Genomic DNA, 18,964 nt, shown 5'->3' with positions numbered 1-18,964 from the left:
TTAAGCGAATAAGGCTGTTTAAAAACTGTTCAAAAATAATGAATTTAACGTTAAATAAAGTTTTGTCCATAATTACGAGTAATAATCTGCACAATTAACAGACACTTTGAACGGTAGAAAGCTAATTATTACTCTTTGGAGCCACATTTTGTGGCAGGAAGTCATTTAACATTTTATCAACGAAAGAACGAAGCTAAACCTTCACCGGAAAACTTTTAGCCCAGTTCGATTTTAATATGAGTTTAACATTATAATGTGGAAAAAAATTAAAATGAATTACAAATTTCGAACCCTTTTTTGTGTATCTGAACTTAATTCGGATTCACAACTTAGAATGCATTTTCTGACCTCCAGAAGCGTTTTTGGAGACCCTAAGCTTAATTTGGGATCACAACTTTAGATTTCTGAGCTTAATTTGGGAACACAAATTTAAAATGCGTTTTTTGGCCTCTAGAAGGGTTTTTTTCGGGATTCTGAGCTTATTTTAGGATCACAACTTTAAAAAGCATTTTCTGGCCTTCAGAAACCTTTTTTCGTGTATCTGAGCTCAATTTGAGATCACAACTTTAATATACGTTTTTTGGCTTTTAGAAGTGTTTTTTCGTGCTTCTGAGCTTAATCCGGAATCATAACTTTAAAATGCTTTCTCTGACCCTTAGAAGCTTTTTTTTCGTGATTCTGAGCTTAATTTGGGATCACAACTTTAAAATGCATTTTCTGGTCTTTAGCAGCGTTTTTCCCGAATGATGTGCTTAATTTGGGATCAACTTCAACTTTTAAATGCGTTTTCTGGCCTTGAGAAGCGTTTTTTTTTCGGGATACTGAGCTTAATTTGGGATCACAACTTTAGAATTCTGAGCTTTATTTTGGATCACAAACTTAAATGCGTTTTCTGGCCTTTAGAAGCGTTTTTTTGGAATCCTGAGTTTAATTTGGGATCACAAATTTTAAATGCGTTTTCTGGCCTTTAGAAGCCTTTTTTCGGGATTCTGAGCTTAATTTGGGATCACAACATTAAAATGTATTTTCTGGCCTTTAGATGCGTTTTTTCGTGTTTTCGAGCTTAATTTGGGATCACAACTTTAAAATACATTTTGTGGCCTTTAGATGCGTTTTCTCGGGATTCACTAACTTGATCGCATCGTCACACAGAATTTCAAATAGAAAGTTTCTGTTATTCTCACACCGTTCACGATATATCGCGTCACAATCTTCCACAAACTTGTTTATCATTGTTTGAACTACAATTCCTGAAATTCTGAGCTTTCTAGCATACTGGAAACATATTTTAGAACACAATTTCACTATGTTGTTTTTTCATACATTTTGCCGAAAATCTTCACACAAATTTCAAGTCTTTTATGCCATCTCGTGCTTCTGCCAAATGACCTGAAACCATTTTTTTGAAAGTCATTTTTTCACCCAAAGGCACCAACCTAGGGGGTGCCGCGTGGAATATAAGGATTTTTATTGTTATAAGTCAGTCTAGTGGGCCATAGATCTGTGTTCCTCTAACACAGATATCAATTTCGAAGCACACATCTCTCAACGCTTTGGGATTTCATCAACTAGCACTTTAAATTTGGGCATAATAGAATTCCTAAATGAAAGAATAAAATGTTAGGTCACAACTTTACATAAAGTGGCTTCAGAGAGTAAACTAAACACTGTAAGGAAAAAGACCACTGTTTACTTAGTGTGTATACTCTCTGGAGCCACTTTTTGTGAGCTTTTGACTTGACATTGTTAAACATTTCTAATCAAATTTGATTTCTTTCGAAATAAATGTTCTATTACAGACTCCATTAATGTTTCCAGATTCGTACCTTGACGTTTCGTCTTTGCATGCCATGTCTTTTTCAAGGGTTTATTTTGGTGTTTTGTTTGAAAAAAAAACATTGGATCGTTTTAACGTTTATTTTGCTGTGTGTCATGTGTGTCAGCCTCCACTAATATACATTTCGACATCCATATTTCTCAGGACTACTCATCGAAAGTAACATCTCCCCACAGGCAGCAGCAATTAACAAATGACCTCTTTGCCAGAAGAATTTGTTGTGTGAAAAAAATTAGCCAATAGTTTGTGTTCTAAAGTTTCTGTGAATTAAAGTAACCTGTGTGTGATGCGTGACAGTACCTACAGGTAATTTTTTTTCTCACAAAAACCATAACCCCAATCATTTTCAGCCTTTTTTTTTCATTCGGTTCTTGCTTGTGGTGTACGTGTTGTTGAATTCTCGATCGAATGTGAGTGCTTGTGCAGAAAAACATCTTAACAGGGTTTCGCAAAATGCCCATCGTAACGAGTCACTCCAAGAAGGTGGGATCGAATGTGTTTTTGTGTGAATATAAGTGGATGCGTTTTCTTTGCTAATTTAACAGTTGAACATCTAATTGAAGGTTGATCATATTGAAACGAATGGAAAACTACGCCTGGTAAACACTAAATTGCCAAAAAAAAAAGAACCATAAATACTAGAGTGACAGAAAAAAAACAAGTCGAAACCAAATCGCTAATATTATGATTAATCCTTCAAGTTCTTGTTATATATTTACCTTTAATGATATATTGACCTATATGTGTACTATTACCAAATTTTTCTTATATTTTTTTTCGAACTAATTATCTTATCGCAAATCGATACCGTATTTTTCTCGTGTCTCTTCTTTGATATGATCATGATGTTTTTATGACGATGATGATGATGTGTGCCCTCCCCAAATCCGCGCCGCGGTGGTTTCTCTGTGTGTGTGTCGCCCCAACGAACGAACGAACGAACGCACGGTGGTGTGCCAAAACCAAAATCCCGCCAAACGCCCATTCGACCTCCTGGGTTCTGGTCCTGGTCCGAATTTGCCCCGCCCACCCAACAACGATGACGATGATGATGATCGTCTTGATGATGATGATGGTACCGAATCGATTCCCCACATTTTGATGACCGAAAAAACTACAACCGGATGTTGGCCAAATGACGAACGATGATGATGATGGACATGATTGGTGGTCGATGATTGACGATGATGATGATGATGATGGCTTGACTTCGATTGGCGTGCACAGAAACAACCATCCGTCAGGGATGATGCTGATGGGCATTTGATTTACCACACTGGCGACATTCTTCATAACAGATGTTCGTGAAGCATTAATTTAAATTCTTTAAATATTTTTTTTAATCGGTTCCTTTTCCCCTTTTTCGAGAGCAAAAATCTAACATCCTTTCTCGGAATTCAAATGCAAAAAATCGCGCTCGCGTCCTTCCTGATAAAATAAGTTAAACTTTCCGTTTCTGAAATCGAAAGCGCACAGTCTGGAGTTAACCTACCTGGAGTTGAACATTCCTTTTTACGGGTGCTCACTTGATGAAAATTCTTCCGGAAAAGGAATTTTACAACCAACCGCTTGTTACTCCAAAAAAAAAACAAAAAAAAATCCATCTAGACACGTTAAAGTTTTCACCCCTCAATTTTTCTGATGGATTGTCTTTAAAATTACTTAAATTTTTACTAAATCGCGCGCGTTTTGTTTTATTCATTTTTATTTCAATTACTTTCGTCGTTGATTCGGTCAAAAGAAGAAAAAACACCCTCGAAGATTTAGGTTTTTGTTCCGAAAGTCTCTCAAACGAAAAAAAAACAGAATCAAAATAACCAGCGAAAAATAAGTTCGAAAACTAGGCGAAAGCAACAATTTTTTGACACAGTAGTAGGATCTTAACCCTTTTCTTAAAGAGTAACTCGAGATTAAGAACAGTTTAGAGTTTAAGAACCACCAACAAAAGTAAGAAAATCGGCCCCCCAAAGTTCTGACTAATGGATTCTTTTCAACCTTCTTTTCCGTTTCTCCATCTCGTTTTCTGTCTGCTCTTCTCTTCTTGCATGTTGCTGTGGTGCGAATTTTTTGGCGGCAAATCTGCTGGATTTTGGAACACACACAGACAAAATCCTGGCCACCCTTGGCGAGGGAACTTTCGGCCGGGTGGTGAAGGTTAAGGATCTGGAAATGTAAGTACCACAAAAACCCTTTAGAAAATAATGGAGCTAAAATTGACATAACAGAGTTCAAATCAAAATCACAAAAAAAAATCAAAAATAACCCAATAATGGGAAAAATATACAAAACTACTACAGATATAACTTAGAAAACCCCAAACATGAGCCAAGATGGTGAAAAACTGATACGAGCAAAATAACAACAAAAAAAAAACAACTCAAAATGACAAACGGACATAAAAAAAAAACTTGCAAGAAAAGCCCCAAAAATTACACAAAAATTTACTGAAATTACATCAATAAAAATAATAACCTAACCGACAAAAACCAAACCAAAATGAAAAAAAAAATACAAAACATAAGGAAAATGACTCGAATAGCAGAAATGACAAAAATGACTAAAAAGACTAAAATAACCTAAAATGACAAAAATGAATAAAATGACATAATTGACAAAAACACAATAACATGACAAAATGACATACCTAAATGACAAAATTGGCTAAAATGACACAAATGACATAAACGAAAAAAAATGCCAAAAATGAAAAAAAAAATTAAATAAAAATTGTAAAAATCACGAGAATAATAAAAATAGTAAAAATGACATTATTGACCAAAAAGAAAAAATACAAAGTATGATAAACATATTGACAAAAATGACACAAATGACAAAAAATGACAAGAATGACAAATATGATAAAAATAACAAAAATGTCAAAATGAAAAAAAAACGACACATATGATACAAATGACAAAAATTACAAAATTCAAAAATATTCACAAACATGACAAAAATGATAAAAATGACGAAAATGACAAAAATGACAAAAATGACAAAAATGACAAAAATGACAAAAATGACAAAAATTACAAAAATTACAAAAATTACAAAAATTACAAAAATGACAATAATGACAATAATGACAAAAATCACAAAAAATATCAAAATGAAAAAACGACACACATGATAAAAATGACAAAAAAAAACAAAATTTGAAAAAAATCACAAAAATGACAAAAATGATAAAAATAACTAAAATGACAAAAATGACAAAAATGTCAAAACTGACACTATGACAAAAGAGACAAAAATGACAAAAATGACAAAAATGTCAAAAATGACGAAATTGACGAAAATGACAAAAATGGCAATAATGTCAAAACTGACACTATGACAAAAGAGACAAAAATGACAAAAATGAAAAAAAAAATGACTAAAATGACAAAAATGACAAAAATGTCAAAAATGACGAAAATGACGAAAAAGACAAAAATGACAAAAATGACAAAAGTGATAAAAATGACAAAAATGACAAAAAAGACAAAAATCACAAAAATTACAAAAATGACAAAAATGACAAAAATGACAAAAATCACAAAAATGGCAAAAATGACAAAAATGACAAAAATGACAAAAATGACAAAAATGACAAAAATGACAAAATTGACAAAAATGACAAAAATGACAAAAATGACAAAAATGATAAAAATGACAAAAATGATAAAAATGACAAAAATGACAAAAATGACAAAAATGACAAAAATGACAAAAATGACAAAAATGACAAAAATGACTAAAATGACTAAAATGACAAAAATGACAAAAATGACAAAAATGAAAAAAGTGACAAAAATGACAAAAATGACAAAAATGACAAAAATGACAAAAATGACAAAAATGACAAAAATGACAAAAATGACAAAAATGACATAAATTACAAAAATGACAAAAATGACGAAAATGACAAAATATGGCAATAAATGACAAAAATGACAAAAATGACAAAAATTACAAAAATGACAAAAATGACAAAAATGACAAAAATGACAAAAATGACAAAAATGACAAAAATGACAAAAATGATAAATATGACAAAAATGACAAAAATGACAAAAATGACAAAAATGACAAAAATGACAAAAATGACAAAAATGACAAAAATGACAAAAATGACAAAAATGACAAAAATGACAAAAATGACCAAAATGACAAAAATTTCAAAAATGACAAAAATTACAAAAATGACAAAAATGACAAAAATGACAAAAATGACAAAAATGACAAAAATGACAAAAATGACAAAAATGACAAAATTGACAAAAATGACAAAAATGACTAAAATAACTAAAATGACAAAAATGATAAAAATGACAAAAATGAAAAAAAGACTAAAATGACAAAAATGACAAAAATGAAAAAAGTGACAAAAATGACAAAAATGACAAAAATGACAAAAATGACAAAAATGACAAAAATTACAAAAATTACAAAAATGACAAAATATGGCAATAAATGACAAAAATGACAAGAATTACAAAAATGACAAAAATGACAAAAATGACAAAAATGACAAAAATGACTAAAATGACTAAAATGACTAAAATGATTAAAATGACAAAAATTGACAAAAATGACAAAAATGACAAAAATGACAAAAATGACAAAAATGACAAAAATGATTAAAATGACTCAAATGACTAAAATGACTTAAATTAGAAAAATGACAAAAATGACAAAAATGACAAAAATGACTAAAATTAGAAAAACGACAAAAATGACAAAAATGACAAAAATGACAAAAATGACAAAAATGACAAAAATGACAAAAATGACAAAAATGACAAAAATGACAAAAATGACAAAAGTAACAAAAATGACAAAAATGACAAAAATGACAAAAATGACAAAAATGACAAAAATGACAAAACTGACAAAAATGACGAAAATGACAAAAATAACGAAAATGACAAAAATGACAAAAATGACAAAAAATGGCAATAAATGACAAAAATGACAAAAATGACAAAAATTACAAAAATGACAAAAATGACAACAATGACAAAAATGACAAAAATGACAAAATGACTAAAATTAGGAAAATGACTCAAATGACTAGAATGACTAAAATTAGAAAAATGACAAAAATGATTAAAATTAGAAAAATGACAAAAATGAAAAAAACGACAAAAATATCAAAAATGACAAAAATGACAAAAATGGCATACTTGACATAAATGACATAAATGACATTAATGACAAAAATGACAAAAATGACAAAAATGACAGTCATTTTGACTAAAATTAGAAAAATGACAAAAATGACAAAAATGACAAAAATGACAAAAATGACAAAAATGACAAAAATGACAAAAATGACAAAAATGACAAAAATGACAAAAATCACAAAAATCACAAAAATCACAAAAATCACAAAAATCACAAAAATGACAAAAATCACAAAAATCACAAAAATCACACAAATCACAAAAATCACAAAAATCACAAAAATGACGAAAATGACAAAAATGACAAAAATGAAAAAAGTGACAAAAATGACAAAAATGACAAAAATGACAAAAATGACAAAAATGACAAAAATGACAAAAATGACAAAAATGACAAAAATGACAAAAATGACAAAAATGACAAAAATGACAAAAATGACAAAAATGACAAAAATGACAAAAATGACAAAAATGACAAAAATGACAAAAATGACAAAAATGACAAAAATGACAAAAATGACAAAAATGACAAAAATGACAAAAATGACAAAAATGACAAATATGACAAAAATGACATAAATGACAAAAATGACAAAAATGACAAAAATGAGAAAAATGACTAAAATGACTAAAATTAGAAAAATGACGAAAATGACAAAAATGACTAAAATGACTAAAATGACTAAAATGACTAAAATGACTAAAATGACAAAAATGACTGAAATGACTAAAATTAGAAAAATGACAAAAATGATAAAAATGACAAAAATGACAAAAATGACAAAATGACAAAAATGACATTAATGTACAAAATAACGAAATGACAAAAATGACAGAAATGACAATAATAATACAAAAATGATAAAATTGAAAAAAACAACAAAAATGACAACAGTGACAAAAATCACCCAAATGACAATAGGACAAAAATGACAAATAGAAAAAAATGACAAAATAGACAAAAATTTGAAAACTTAAAAAAATGGCAAAAGTCAAAAGACAAAAAATTTGTAATTTTTTGTCATTTTTGTGATTTTTAAAATTTTACAGACAATAATAATGGAAAGGAAAAGATACAGCTGATGTTAAAACGCATCTCAGTAATAAAGATCAAACGAAATTCAGACAAATTTGTTAAAAAACAGTCTGCATCGAGAAGTTCAAAACAATGATTAAGACAATAATTTAAAAGAAATTTCAGATAAATATAATAATGTGAAATTCAAATAAAATTTAGACAAAATTTAAGTACAAAAATATAAAAATAATTCGAGCCAAAATGAGTTGATACGAAATTCAAATTCAATTGAACTCAGACAAAATGTTTACGTAATTGAAACAAAATTTAGATTAAGTTTGGATAAATTCCGATAAGATTCAGACAAAATTTATAAAATTTTACATCAAAGTCAGACTAAATTCAAACAAACTGCTTACATAAATTGAAAAAAAAATCGAAACAAAATTCAGAAAACATTTAATCCACAATTCAATCCACTATAATTACAAAATTCAATTTAGATCAGATTCAGATGAAGCGCAGACAAAATTTACACAAAAAATTAACGAAAAGTGGTTCAAAATTTATAACCAAATTCAGAGTAAATTAGAACGAAATTCATGAAAAATTTCACGGAATTTCTAACAAAACTCATATATCATGCATAGATAAGTTACATATTACAAAAGACAAAAAAAAACAAATTAACTGCTTAATTAGCGTTTGGAAATGAATAAAAACCTTTTTTTTTTTTCAAAAGTGCCTACACACATTTATACCTAATTAGATTATCTAAAAACTTTGTCGAATTATTTTTGGAATTTTTCGCCATAAATAATTTTGTCACCGAACGACGACCACCATTCGTTGTTGTCATAGTAGATTAAGCTACGTAGTAAATTGCTTAATTTGGTGGGGCCCTGATTTCCGATAATCAGATTGTTGAAACTCGTTAAGTCATCGTAAATCTGAACCGATTCCTTCATTAATCTTGTTCCGTTCCCTTAAGGTTCCATATCGGGGTCGGGATGAATGAATATTAAATTCGCCATTTGTTTGAAGATTTTTTGGAACCAAACGACCACCAGAGTAAGAAGTAGTCAGTCAGATTGTGTGTCAAACCTGACAATTTAAAGCTCGTGACATTCGCAGCTCACAACAGTTAATATTCACACGCTCTAACTGGCTGAAATTATAGATTCCATCGAACCGGGGCAGCATATTTTCGATCCGACTTTCACCCACGTAAAACAATTTTTTCTATTAGCATTTGCCCGCTCCAACGAGAGAGCTGATCGATTTTAAGCACGCACCGGCTCCAAAAGAATTTCAAGCAAAGTGATTCTTCCGTTCACGGTTGTTTTTTTTTTTTTTTAACAGAGAATTTTAGATTTATTAAACTGTCAGCTTAGCCTAGCCGAAGTTGGAAGAATCGCAGCAGGAGGAAGGTCATAAATTTGCTTCCGAAACCATTTTGTAGGCACAAAAACTGCGAGAAAAAACACCTTATCAAAATGAATTCATTTCAATTTTATTGTCGATTTAAGCTTCTAAGTTATTACATTTTAAAAACAGTTAATCTAATCGTTTTTCTTTTTTGTTTTTTTTTACTCTAATATTCCACAGGGACCACACGATGGCACTCAAGGTGATAAAGAATGTGGAAAAGTACCGGGAGGCGGCCAAGCTCGAGATCAACGCCCTGGAGAAAATCGCAGAAAAGGATCCGACTTTCCAGCAGTGAGTAACTGTTTTTTAACTTAACAATATCTCTGTTGATCAAATTTATCTGAATTCACTTTTTCTTGAATTTCAGTTTATGCGTCAAAATGTTGGACTGGTTCGATTACCACGGGCACATGTGCATCGCGTTCGAAATGCTTGGTCTCAGTGTTTTCGACTTTTTGGTACGTAAATTTGGAAAGTTAAGCTCTTAATGATTTCCTGAAAAACAGTTTTAACTGTTCAGCAGCCAAGCAACAATTCAAGTTTCATAAGATTTCGAAACACGCTTCAAATCTTTGCTAGAAATCTTTTTAAATTTTTATTACTCAATGGCAAAACTTTGGTGAAATGTCACAAATAAAATAAAAAATAAATAAAACCGAAGTACAAAAGTTAAGGTGTTAAAATTGTTGCTTGGGATAGCAATGAGTCCATACACTACCTTGAAGAATGTTTCATCTCGGAAATTTCTAACTTGGTTTTGATTCGCAGAGAGAAAACAACTACGAACCGTACCCGATCGAGCACGTGCGGCACATGTCCTACCAGCTGGTCTATGCCGTGAAGTTCCTGCATGACAACAAACTCACCCACACGGATCTGAAACCGGAGAACATCCTGTTCGTAGACTCGGAGTTCACGACCACGTTCAACTCGCGACAGGTAGATATGAGCAAACTCTAAATTATTTTTAAAGTATTTTTTTTTTCTGATTAAATTTTTATATTTTTTTCAGAACCGGGAAGTGCGCCGGGTAAAGTGCACCGACATTCGGTTGATCGACTTTGGCAGTGCCACCTTCGATCACGAGCACCACAGCACGATCGTCTCGACGCGGCACTACCGGGCGCCGGAAGTGATCCTGGAGCTCGGCTGGTCCCAGCCGTGCGACGTCTGGTCGATAGGGTAAAATTTGGATAAATTCCCTCGCTGGAGATTAGCTACTAATTTTTGTCCTTCACTCTTTTTCAGATGTATAATGTTTGAATTGTATCAAGGCGTTACGCTATTCCAAACACACGACAACAGAGAACATCTCGCTATGATGGAGCGTATATTGGGTACAATTCCGTATCGGATGGCCAGGTGGGAGTTACACCTTCAACTTTCTCACAGTTTTATTTCTAACTTATTGGTTTTTTCTTCTTAAATCGCAGAAAAACTCGCACCAAATACTTCCACCACGGCAAGCTCGATTGGGACGAGAAATCGTCGGCCGGGCGATACGTGCGCGATAACTGCAACCCGCTGCACCGGTATGTGCTGGCGGAGACCCCGGAGCACCTGCAGCTGTTCGACATCATCCGCCGGATGCTGGAGTACGATCCGGCCAACAGAATAACGCTAGGTAAGTGGAGGGTGAGGTTAGATTAGATTTGCTTTGATGATCAAAGACCTACCTATACCTATATACCTACTGAACACCTCTGAGCAGTGATGTCGACCTTCCAGTTTTTTTTTGGATCTATCAGACTTTTTTCAGGTTTCCAGACCTCCAGACTTTTGACATACTTTCCAGACAATTCCAAACTTTTAGGTCAGGACATAAATTGTTCTAAGAAACTACGAAAATTCAAAATTTTCATGATATAATATGACAGGAAAAGATAAAAAATTATAAATAATAAATTCAGAAGTGTTTGAAAGCCATTAATAATGGCCAACGCCTCGAAGATGTATGTTAAATTGACAGTCATACACTGCCGCTCATAGCAAGTCCGTCTCATTTGCGTCCAACGTAATTCGGCACTTGTTTGCGGTTTTTAATCCAAATAATCAACAGAATCTGTCACTGCAACATTTTTTCAAAATCTTCCAGACTTTTTCGAAAAACAGTTGACAACCCTGCCTCTGAGTTTCCAATAGAAAATTCAATAAGAACCTGATGAGGACCTTTACTGCCGTTCTAAGCAAGAATGTCCCATGTAACTTTTGGGTCATTTTAATTTTTTTTGGCTGGAAACGGTCTCTTTTAGTGTTAACTTTCGAATAAAAACACCAACAAGTATACTTTGTTCTGAACTTATACGAAATTTTCATCAAGGTGGTTGTCTCTATGTTGATAGTTCTACGCAAGAATGTCACACTAGAGAGAATTCTATGAAAAATGCAAATTTTATCAAAAAATTGTCTTAAGATGAGTTCAAACTGTTGAATATAATGTTATTCACTGAAAAGAACAATAAAAAAGAGGGCAGAGGAGGAGCGAGAAGCCTTGAGTGTTTTATTCAGAGAAATTTTCACTAAACACTTTTCGGTAGGCACTACTTACAGGATCCATACTCAACTATACATTTTTATAAAAAAAAGAGGAACGTATTTCTCAAATTACGATTTAGCATTAGTTTTTAGGAAAAAAAATAAAACTACGCAAGCTTTTAAAATGATAGAAAACTTGTTGCCGTGTGACAGTTTTTCGTAGAACTAGCATCGACATGCGTTCTGATTCTACGCAAAAGTGTCACACGGAGCATTTTTGGCTCTAATTTGCTGTTTTTTTTTGTAGGAAATGTATTTTTTGGCAGAAAACATTGTATAATAATTAACTTGAACTGTTCACTACGAAAAAACTGTCGGTGAAATTTTAGTTTGAGAGAAAAATTGGAAATATAGCTGATATTGCGGTTACTGGGATAATTTCTAACCGCGTGACCGGTAGCCTTCCGTGCGGTTGGCTAGCCGGAGCAGTAAACACAGTTAAAAAATTCACTTTCACTCGCTAATTTTATTGAAAAGTTTAGAAGTAAATTCTTGAATAACAAATAATTATTTTGCAAGAGAGGACATAACATTAAGTCATCGGAATGAAATATTATTATTCTTAATATTCGTTGAGATTGAATTAATTACGAGCGCGCCGAGTAAAACAGCATATGCAGCATATGCACACAGATTTTTGTATTTATTTACAAGTTTCATTCCTATCAAGGTTATTCGTTATTTCCATTCATAAACACACACATGTGCGCGCGATGACTACGTGTGTTGCGAATGGAGAAAAGCTTGTTTTGCACACAAAGAAAAAGAAATTTTCAATTCATCGTTTATCGGTATGTTATTGCATGTTCTTTTATAGGAAATAATATCATACGCATCGCAAAAATTGGACTGCGCACTCATAACTATGAAATTTGTGCGATCTGTCAAATCAGTATAAAATCTGTCGGATTTCTACACGCTAACCGCTTTTCAGTTAAACTTTATACGGATAATTGCGACTGCAAAACATTGCACGAAATCCAACTTTCAATGAAAGGGACAATATTCTTTAATAGGCATATTTTTATCGACTCGTGTTCAGCAGACACTTTAATTTGTAATTGATGTGGTGAACATTAAAAAAAAATTCCACCATTTATTGCATCAGATCGCTACCGTGTCGTCGAACTCTAAACTTATTTGAACAACTCAGGTTTTCATTCTTTTCGTGATTTTGTCCACTGATTGACTAATCCCATCGCAAACAAATTTTTTTATAAACAATAGGGCCGGGCTTCGACCAGACCGAACTGAGCGCCATGAGAAAATAATGATAATCGAATTTTAATATGTAGTGTATATGTTTGTTTTGACAACTTTTTTTTTATTTTTTTCGTGATTTTGACCGCTGATTGACGAATCTCAATGCAAACATTTTTTTTTTATAAACAATAGATAATCCAATAACACAGTATTAGGGGTATATATGTTTGTTTTGACAACTTTTTATTAAATCATCTTTCAATGTTTTTCGCTTGTTCAGCCGATTTTCATTCGATAAATAATCCTTACGAAGAACAATGCTTACTTTTTCAAGAATACTGTAATTTTTTTTTACAGTGGTACCCTCCGGGAGCCCAAAACAGCTATCGCAGAAATAGAAATAGAGTGGAACAACAATATTTCAATCTCGTATTTCTCGTTTGCACGTTTTACCACATGGGACAATCTTGCTTAGAACGGCAGTTTAGAGCTCCTAACTTTTTCGTTTTCTTGGAGCTATTCGTAAAGAAAATACAGAAAAAGGATGTCACTTCCTACGAAACTACAAAATATCGTATTTTATCTAAAAAAACTCACCATCTGACTTTCAGAATCAAACTTTTTTTAATATGTCTTTCAAAGATTATTAGTCTTTTAATCATTACATTCAAGTTATATTATTACAGTAAATTAAGTGTTTAGATCAATTATGATCAGTTGAACTAAGGTACACCGGGGTAAGTGGGGACGGTTTTTCGTATAGTTCAACTTTCAAAAATCATTAAAAAATCAGCAGTGGATAAATTTTGATAAAATCGCGTTCAATGTGATGCACATGTTGCAGCATTTGTGAAGCTGAAGAGATGAGCTTGATAGACGCAAAGCGAAAAAAGTTATCACGTAAGTGGGGACGGTAGATTTTCCCTTTGATTTCTCAGGAAATTTTCAACAAATTTGTGTTTTTTTGGTTTAATACGTTACTTTATTGCTCGAACCGTCCGAAATTTTGAAAAAAGTTCATGATACTATTAGTAAGGCATCTTTCAATGATTATTGCGTGTAATTTATGTTGCAACACACGATATCCGATTTTGTATGTATGTATGTATGTATGTAAGGGTCTCCCATCGGTAGCAAGGTCCTGCCTATGTCTATGTGGTTGGCCCGAAGGCTTCCACGGCCGATGGTTCGTCGAGAGTAGGCATCCAACCCTCAGAAACATACTATGGTTGGCTACCACTCCGCTAGCAATAGTTTCTTCAGGTTATCCCCAGATGCATCCTCTCTAAAATTATGAAATATACAATATAACAATGAAAATCCCCATCCCCAATGAAAATCTTAGACCGTAAGGACAATTACTTAAGATATATTGGAAATGTATATATTGGTATATAATGTTAAAATGATAATTTTTTATGGGTTTTGTTATTATTATTTTTAATAAAAGGATACAGATCTGAAAAATAAAAGATGATGAGCACATATAATTTAAAAGCATGGGGGCATTTGATCCTTTTCACTCCATTTTATGTTCATGGATTTATTGACTACAGATGTGTAATTTTGCAAACTTCATTGACGACAATTTTTAAATGAAACTATATTCCCCAGATGCATAAATTCCCTCTTTGAAATTGATGATTTGATTAAAATTTCTTCACTTCTATAAATGTCACTCAGAAATTTGCACTTCGCTAAAACAAGAAACTCAAACGATTTACCGCATAGTCTGTCTTTTCTAAAAACCAATCAAGGCAGGCGCTGATTTTGTTTCATGTTCCACCAAAACCGTTACGATGCCGCAAGTTTCCCTAGCAACCGGTACGCGCAATCTTCGCCACCCACGCCGTCTGATTCGGACGCTTTAAACCAGGGCTTGTGCATTGAAATTCAGGTTCGGCTGGCCCTATTATAAATCCCCTCTTTCACTTTCCCGACCATCACTTCCCTCTACTCGCTGGCCGTGATCTACTCTTTGCGGATTCTAGTTCTTATGCTTCCAGTGTCGTGGTCTACCCCGCCTGCCATGCCCGATGCTTTTTCTTTTTAGTTTCAATTTTATAAATCAGCGCTTCAATTACTCGCGGTTCAAACTCTCTCGAACTTATATTTTCCGCTACACCCCCGATTCACCCCCTCCCAACACTTCTTCATCGTTGTTCGCCTTTAACATTTGGTTTTTTACATTAAACATAACTTTTTTAATTTAAGCTCGTAAGTGCACTCGCGAAAGAAACCGAACAGCACCAATTAGGATTGGAACGAGACGTTTTCGCCATTGAACCTCAATCTGTTACACATTTTCCACCATTTTCACCATAGCCATTTTCCTCACAGCCTACGATGTGTTTCAAGCCGAATATCACTGAACTTGATTGTTTTTCTACATTAACACTACATTCACTTGGGTTAGAAACTATAAACGCTTAATGCCTTTCCACTTTTTTTTCTTCACCAACTATCTCACTTGCTTTCTGTTGGAACCGCTTTCGGAGCAAAAAGAATACCGAACCGTCTCGTTCGAGCTCTCGTGAGCAACTGCAACACACGATATCCGATTTTATCCAAAAAATAATATACTTTTTCCAGAAAAAAAACAATTACTTTTCCCAACTTTTCTTGATTTCAATGCTAAATAAAGCTAAATTGTACTGAATGAAGGAGAGAAAATTGAAAAAATATCTAAACATCAAGTATGTATAAAGCCGTCCCCACTTACCCCAGGTATGGTTTGGAGACAAAATTTTAGATTTTTGCAAATAAACCCTTTTTATTAATTTTTAAATGTCGTTTCTTTTCCTAACTGGTTGTTTCGAATGTAAGGATTTTTTCAATGTAGAGTTTTTTGTCAAGAGGCAGCTAGTTTACGAGAAATTTGCGATTGAAAAAGATGCACATAAACTCCACATCGTAGGTAAAAATAGAAAATTAACAAAAAGTCACCGTAAACATCCGCTATTATCGGAACCGTATCTCTTTTACAGTTATTGGATAGATTACAAGTAAATTTAACATTCTGCATTAAAAGTTTGTAAAAATAGTTCACAGTATTGTTTTAATAGCCACCGTCCCCACTTACCCCGGTGTACCTTAATTCAAAAAGGAATTAAATTTTTTTTGCAATCTACTGCGTATCACCCGTAAATTTCGACCTTTGGCTGAAAGCAAAGTGTCGTCAGCAAATAATCTTCTACCTTTTCCTTCTGGTAAATCAGAAGTAAAAATATTATATAAAATTGGTCTAAGTATACTGCCCTGAGGGACACCAGCTCTAATATGTGTCTTTTCAGAGCATGAATTTTGGTAGCTTACCTGTAAGATTCGGCTAGTCAAGTAATTTTGAATAATTTTAGTGAGATATACAGGGAAATCAAATCGAGTTAATTTAGCTACTAAATCTTTGTGCCAAAAACTGTCAAAAGCTTTTTCAATATCCAGAAAAGCAACACCAGTTGAACAACCTTCAGATTTGCTAGCCTCCATCATATTAGTTACATTCAAAAGTTGATGTGTAGTAGAATGACCATGACGAAAAACAAATTGTTCATCAGGAAAAATAGAATTCTGATTAATGTAAATCATCGTTCTATTCCAAATAATTCTCTCAGATAGTTTACTTAAAGAAGGAAGCAAACTAATTGGTCGATAACTTGAAGGCTCTGAAGCATTTTTTCCAGGTTTCAAAATTGGAGTTACTTTGGCATTTTTCCATTTATTGGGAAAATAAGCCAAATGAAAACATTTATTGAAGATTTTAACTAAAAAATTTAAAGTGCTTGCAGGCAACTTTTTAGTAAGAATATAGAAAATCCCATCTTCCCCCGGAACTTCCATATTTTTGATTTTCTTGAAATTCAATTTAAGTTCATCAATATTTGTCTCACTAGAACTTTCAAATACATTTTGCTTAGAAAGAATATCATCAAATTCAAGGGAAATTTGAGCATCGATTGGACTTATAACGTTTAAATTAAAATCGTGAGCAGACTCAAATTGTTGGGCTAACTTTTGAGCTTTTTCTGCGTTAGTTAAAAGAAGTTTATCTCCATCTTTCAAAGTAGGAATTGGCTTCTGGGGCTTTTTCAGAATTTTAGTTAATTTCCAAAATGGCTTTGAGTAGGGTTTTATGTCCTCTTATGCTTTTGCAAAATTTTCGTTTCGAAGAAAATTTAAACGACGTTTGATCTCTTTTTGAAGGTCGCAATAAATAAATTTTCTGCATCAACCTTATATCCTTTTTTCTATGAAGTAAAAAACTCATGATTGATAGTCTCTATGAATCTTTCATTGAATTCCATTTTTTCTTAATTTTTTCCATCCCATTACAAACGTCTCTTTTTCCCTCCTCTTCCAGATGACGCCCTGCGGCATCCGTTCTTCGCCAAGCTGCCCGCCTCGAAGCTCCTGCATGAGAAAAGTAACGAAAATTCTGCCAGTAGTAGCCGGGAACGGTCCCACAGTTTATCCAGATGAAATTCGGAACGATTTGATTATTATTAATTAATAATATTACCACACCACAGTTTTGTACTCGGGGTTCTCTCTCAATCCTTCCACGCAGTCCTCCTTCCCCGAATCCCACTTCCTTTTTAGCTCGGCCAACAATCCGCAGGTTGAAAACTATTTCCCTTCTTCCAAAAAAACCCAACACAAAAAATGCAACAGGCGGATCCTACTAGTAAGCAGTAGCAGTTAGTAGAAAGAGACCAGTGGCGAAAAATTAGACACGACACGAGCAAAGAAATAAAAAAAATCGGTCGAACACATCGACTCTATAGGCGCAAACGTTATCAGGGGTCTACTTGCTTTTGCTAAGCACATCAGGAAAGAGAGTTTTAGGAGAAAGTAAAACATTCACACAACACACAGAAACAAAATATGAAAACAGCCAACAGCAAACAAACAAATCAACTAATATAAACTTTAGAGGAAGGTATTTTCCCCAAATATGACAGACTTTTATATACAGTCAGGAAAAAGTTTATCGGATTTTCAGAAAGTTTGGTGGAAGTTGTCCCAAAAAATTCGCCAAACGGTGGGAACCTTCCGCTGTTTTGGTGATATTTTTTTCCTTGGGTCCGATTGTCGTTTTAAATACATATTTATATTTTTGAGCGTTTTGTTATAAGAAAACAAAACCAGATTTCGGTAGGAAAAGATTCATTCTTAAGTAAGATGCATAGAGAGAGAAAATGCGTTAAAGTTTATAGTAGTTAAAAGAGAGATTGATTTTAGGTTTAATTATCTGTAATCAAAAACAACCGAAGACACCCTCGAATTAAGAAGATGAAAAACAAGATAATGGTATTGTGTTATTATTGCGATATTTTTTATTTCTGACCAAAGCCTATAGAACTTTGACGTTTCGGTTCTCAGTTCGATAGCTTCTTCAGGGCGTTTCACTATGGATAAAGATTCTTCTAAAAAATTATAGTGATGGTAGGGTCTTCACTGCCTCTGAAAAGGGAGTCACATCCAAATGATGTAACTATCACTAACTTTTCTGGTACTACCTAGAATTGAAAAAAAAAAACTTGTCAATGCAATGGAGAAATACCTGCGTTAAAGCATACGCTAGATTTTTTCAGTGTTTTTTTTAAAAGAAATGTAACTTTAGTGAGTAATAAAAATGGGTTCTTTTTACCGTAAAAGAGTCACAACGTTTCGGTCCACAATTGGCTGCCTTTTTCAGGGAAGTTTAGTAAAAAAAACTTTTTTAAAATTACAAGCCTTGAAATGTGGTCCAAAACGTGTGAACCTTCCTGCCAT

At 33.0% G+C, this 18,964-nt stretch overlaps 2 protein-coding genes across 9 annotated transcripts in view; one reads left to right on the top strand and one right to left on the bottom strand.

Annotated features, from left to right (window-relative positions):
• LOC129739663 (40S ribosomal protein SA) overlaps positions 1 to 8,908 on the bottom strand; it is a 243,595-nt gene extending 234,687 nt beyond the window's left edge. The window contains exon 1 of the mRNA XM_055731149.1: positions 8,898 to 8,908. The gene's annotated coding sequence lies outside the window, so the exon portion shown is untranslated. The remainder of the gene's footprint in view (positions 1 to 8,897) is intronic.
• LOC129739662 (serine/threonine-protein kinase Doa-like) overlaps positions 1 to 18,964 on the top strand; it is a 65,883-nt gene that overhangs the window by 44,041 nt on the left and 2,878 nt on the right. For all 8 annotated transcript variants that reach the window (XM_055731143.1, XM_055731145.1, XM_055731141.1 and 5 more), the window contains 9 exons: positions 3,065 to 3,137; positions 3,942 to 4,008; positions 9,632 to 9,745; positions 9,822 to 9,912; positions 10,223 to 10,393; positions 10,467 to 10,636; positions 10,703 to 10,816; positions 10,888 to 11,078; positions 17,550 to 17,612. In XM_055731143.1, the coding sequence (XP_055587118.1) occupies positions 3,065 to 3,137; positions 3,942 to 4,008; positions 9,632 to 9,745; positions 9,822 to 9,912; positions 10,223 to 10,393; positions 10,467 to 10,636; positions 10,703 to 10,816; positions 10,888 to 11,078; positions 17,550 to 17,612 (1,054 nt within the window). The remainder of the gene's footprint in view (positions 1 to 3,064; positions 3,138 to 3,941; positions 4,009 to 9,631; positions 9,746 to 9,821; positions 9,913 to 10,222; positions 10,394 to 10,466; positions 10,637 to 10,702; positions 10,817 to 10,887; positions 11,079 to 17,549; positions 17,613 to 18,964) is intronic.

This window comes from Uranotaenia lowii, chromosome 1 (assembly GCF_029784155.1).
Source record: "Uranotaenia lowii strain MFRU-FL chromosome 1, ASM2978415v1, whole genome shotgun sequence".
NCBI lineage: Eukaryota > Metazoa > Arthropoda > Insecta > Diptera > Culicidae > Uranotaenia > Uranotaenia lowii.
The sequence above is the reverse complement of the archived record's forward strand: the minus strand, read 5'-3'. Positions and strand labels throughout refer to the sequence as shown.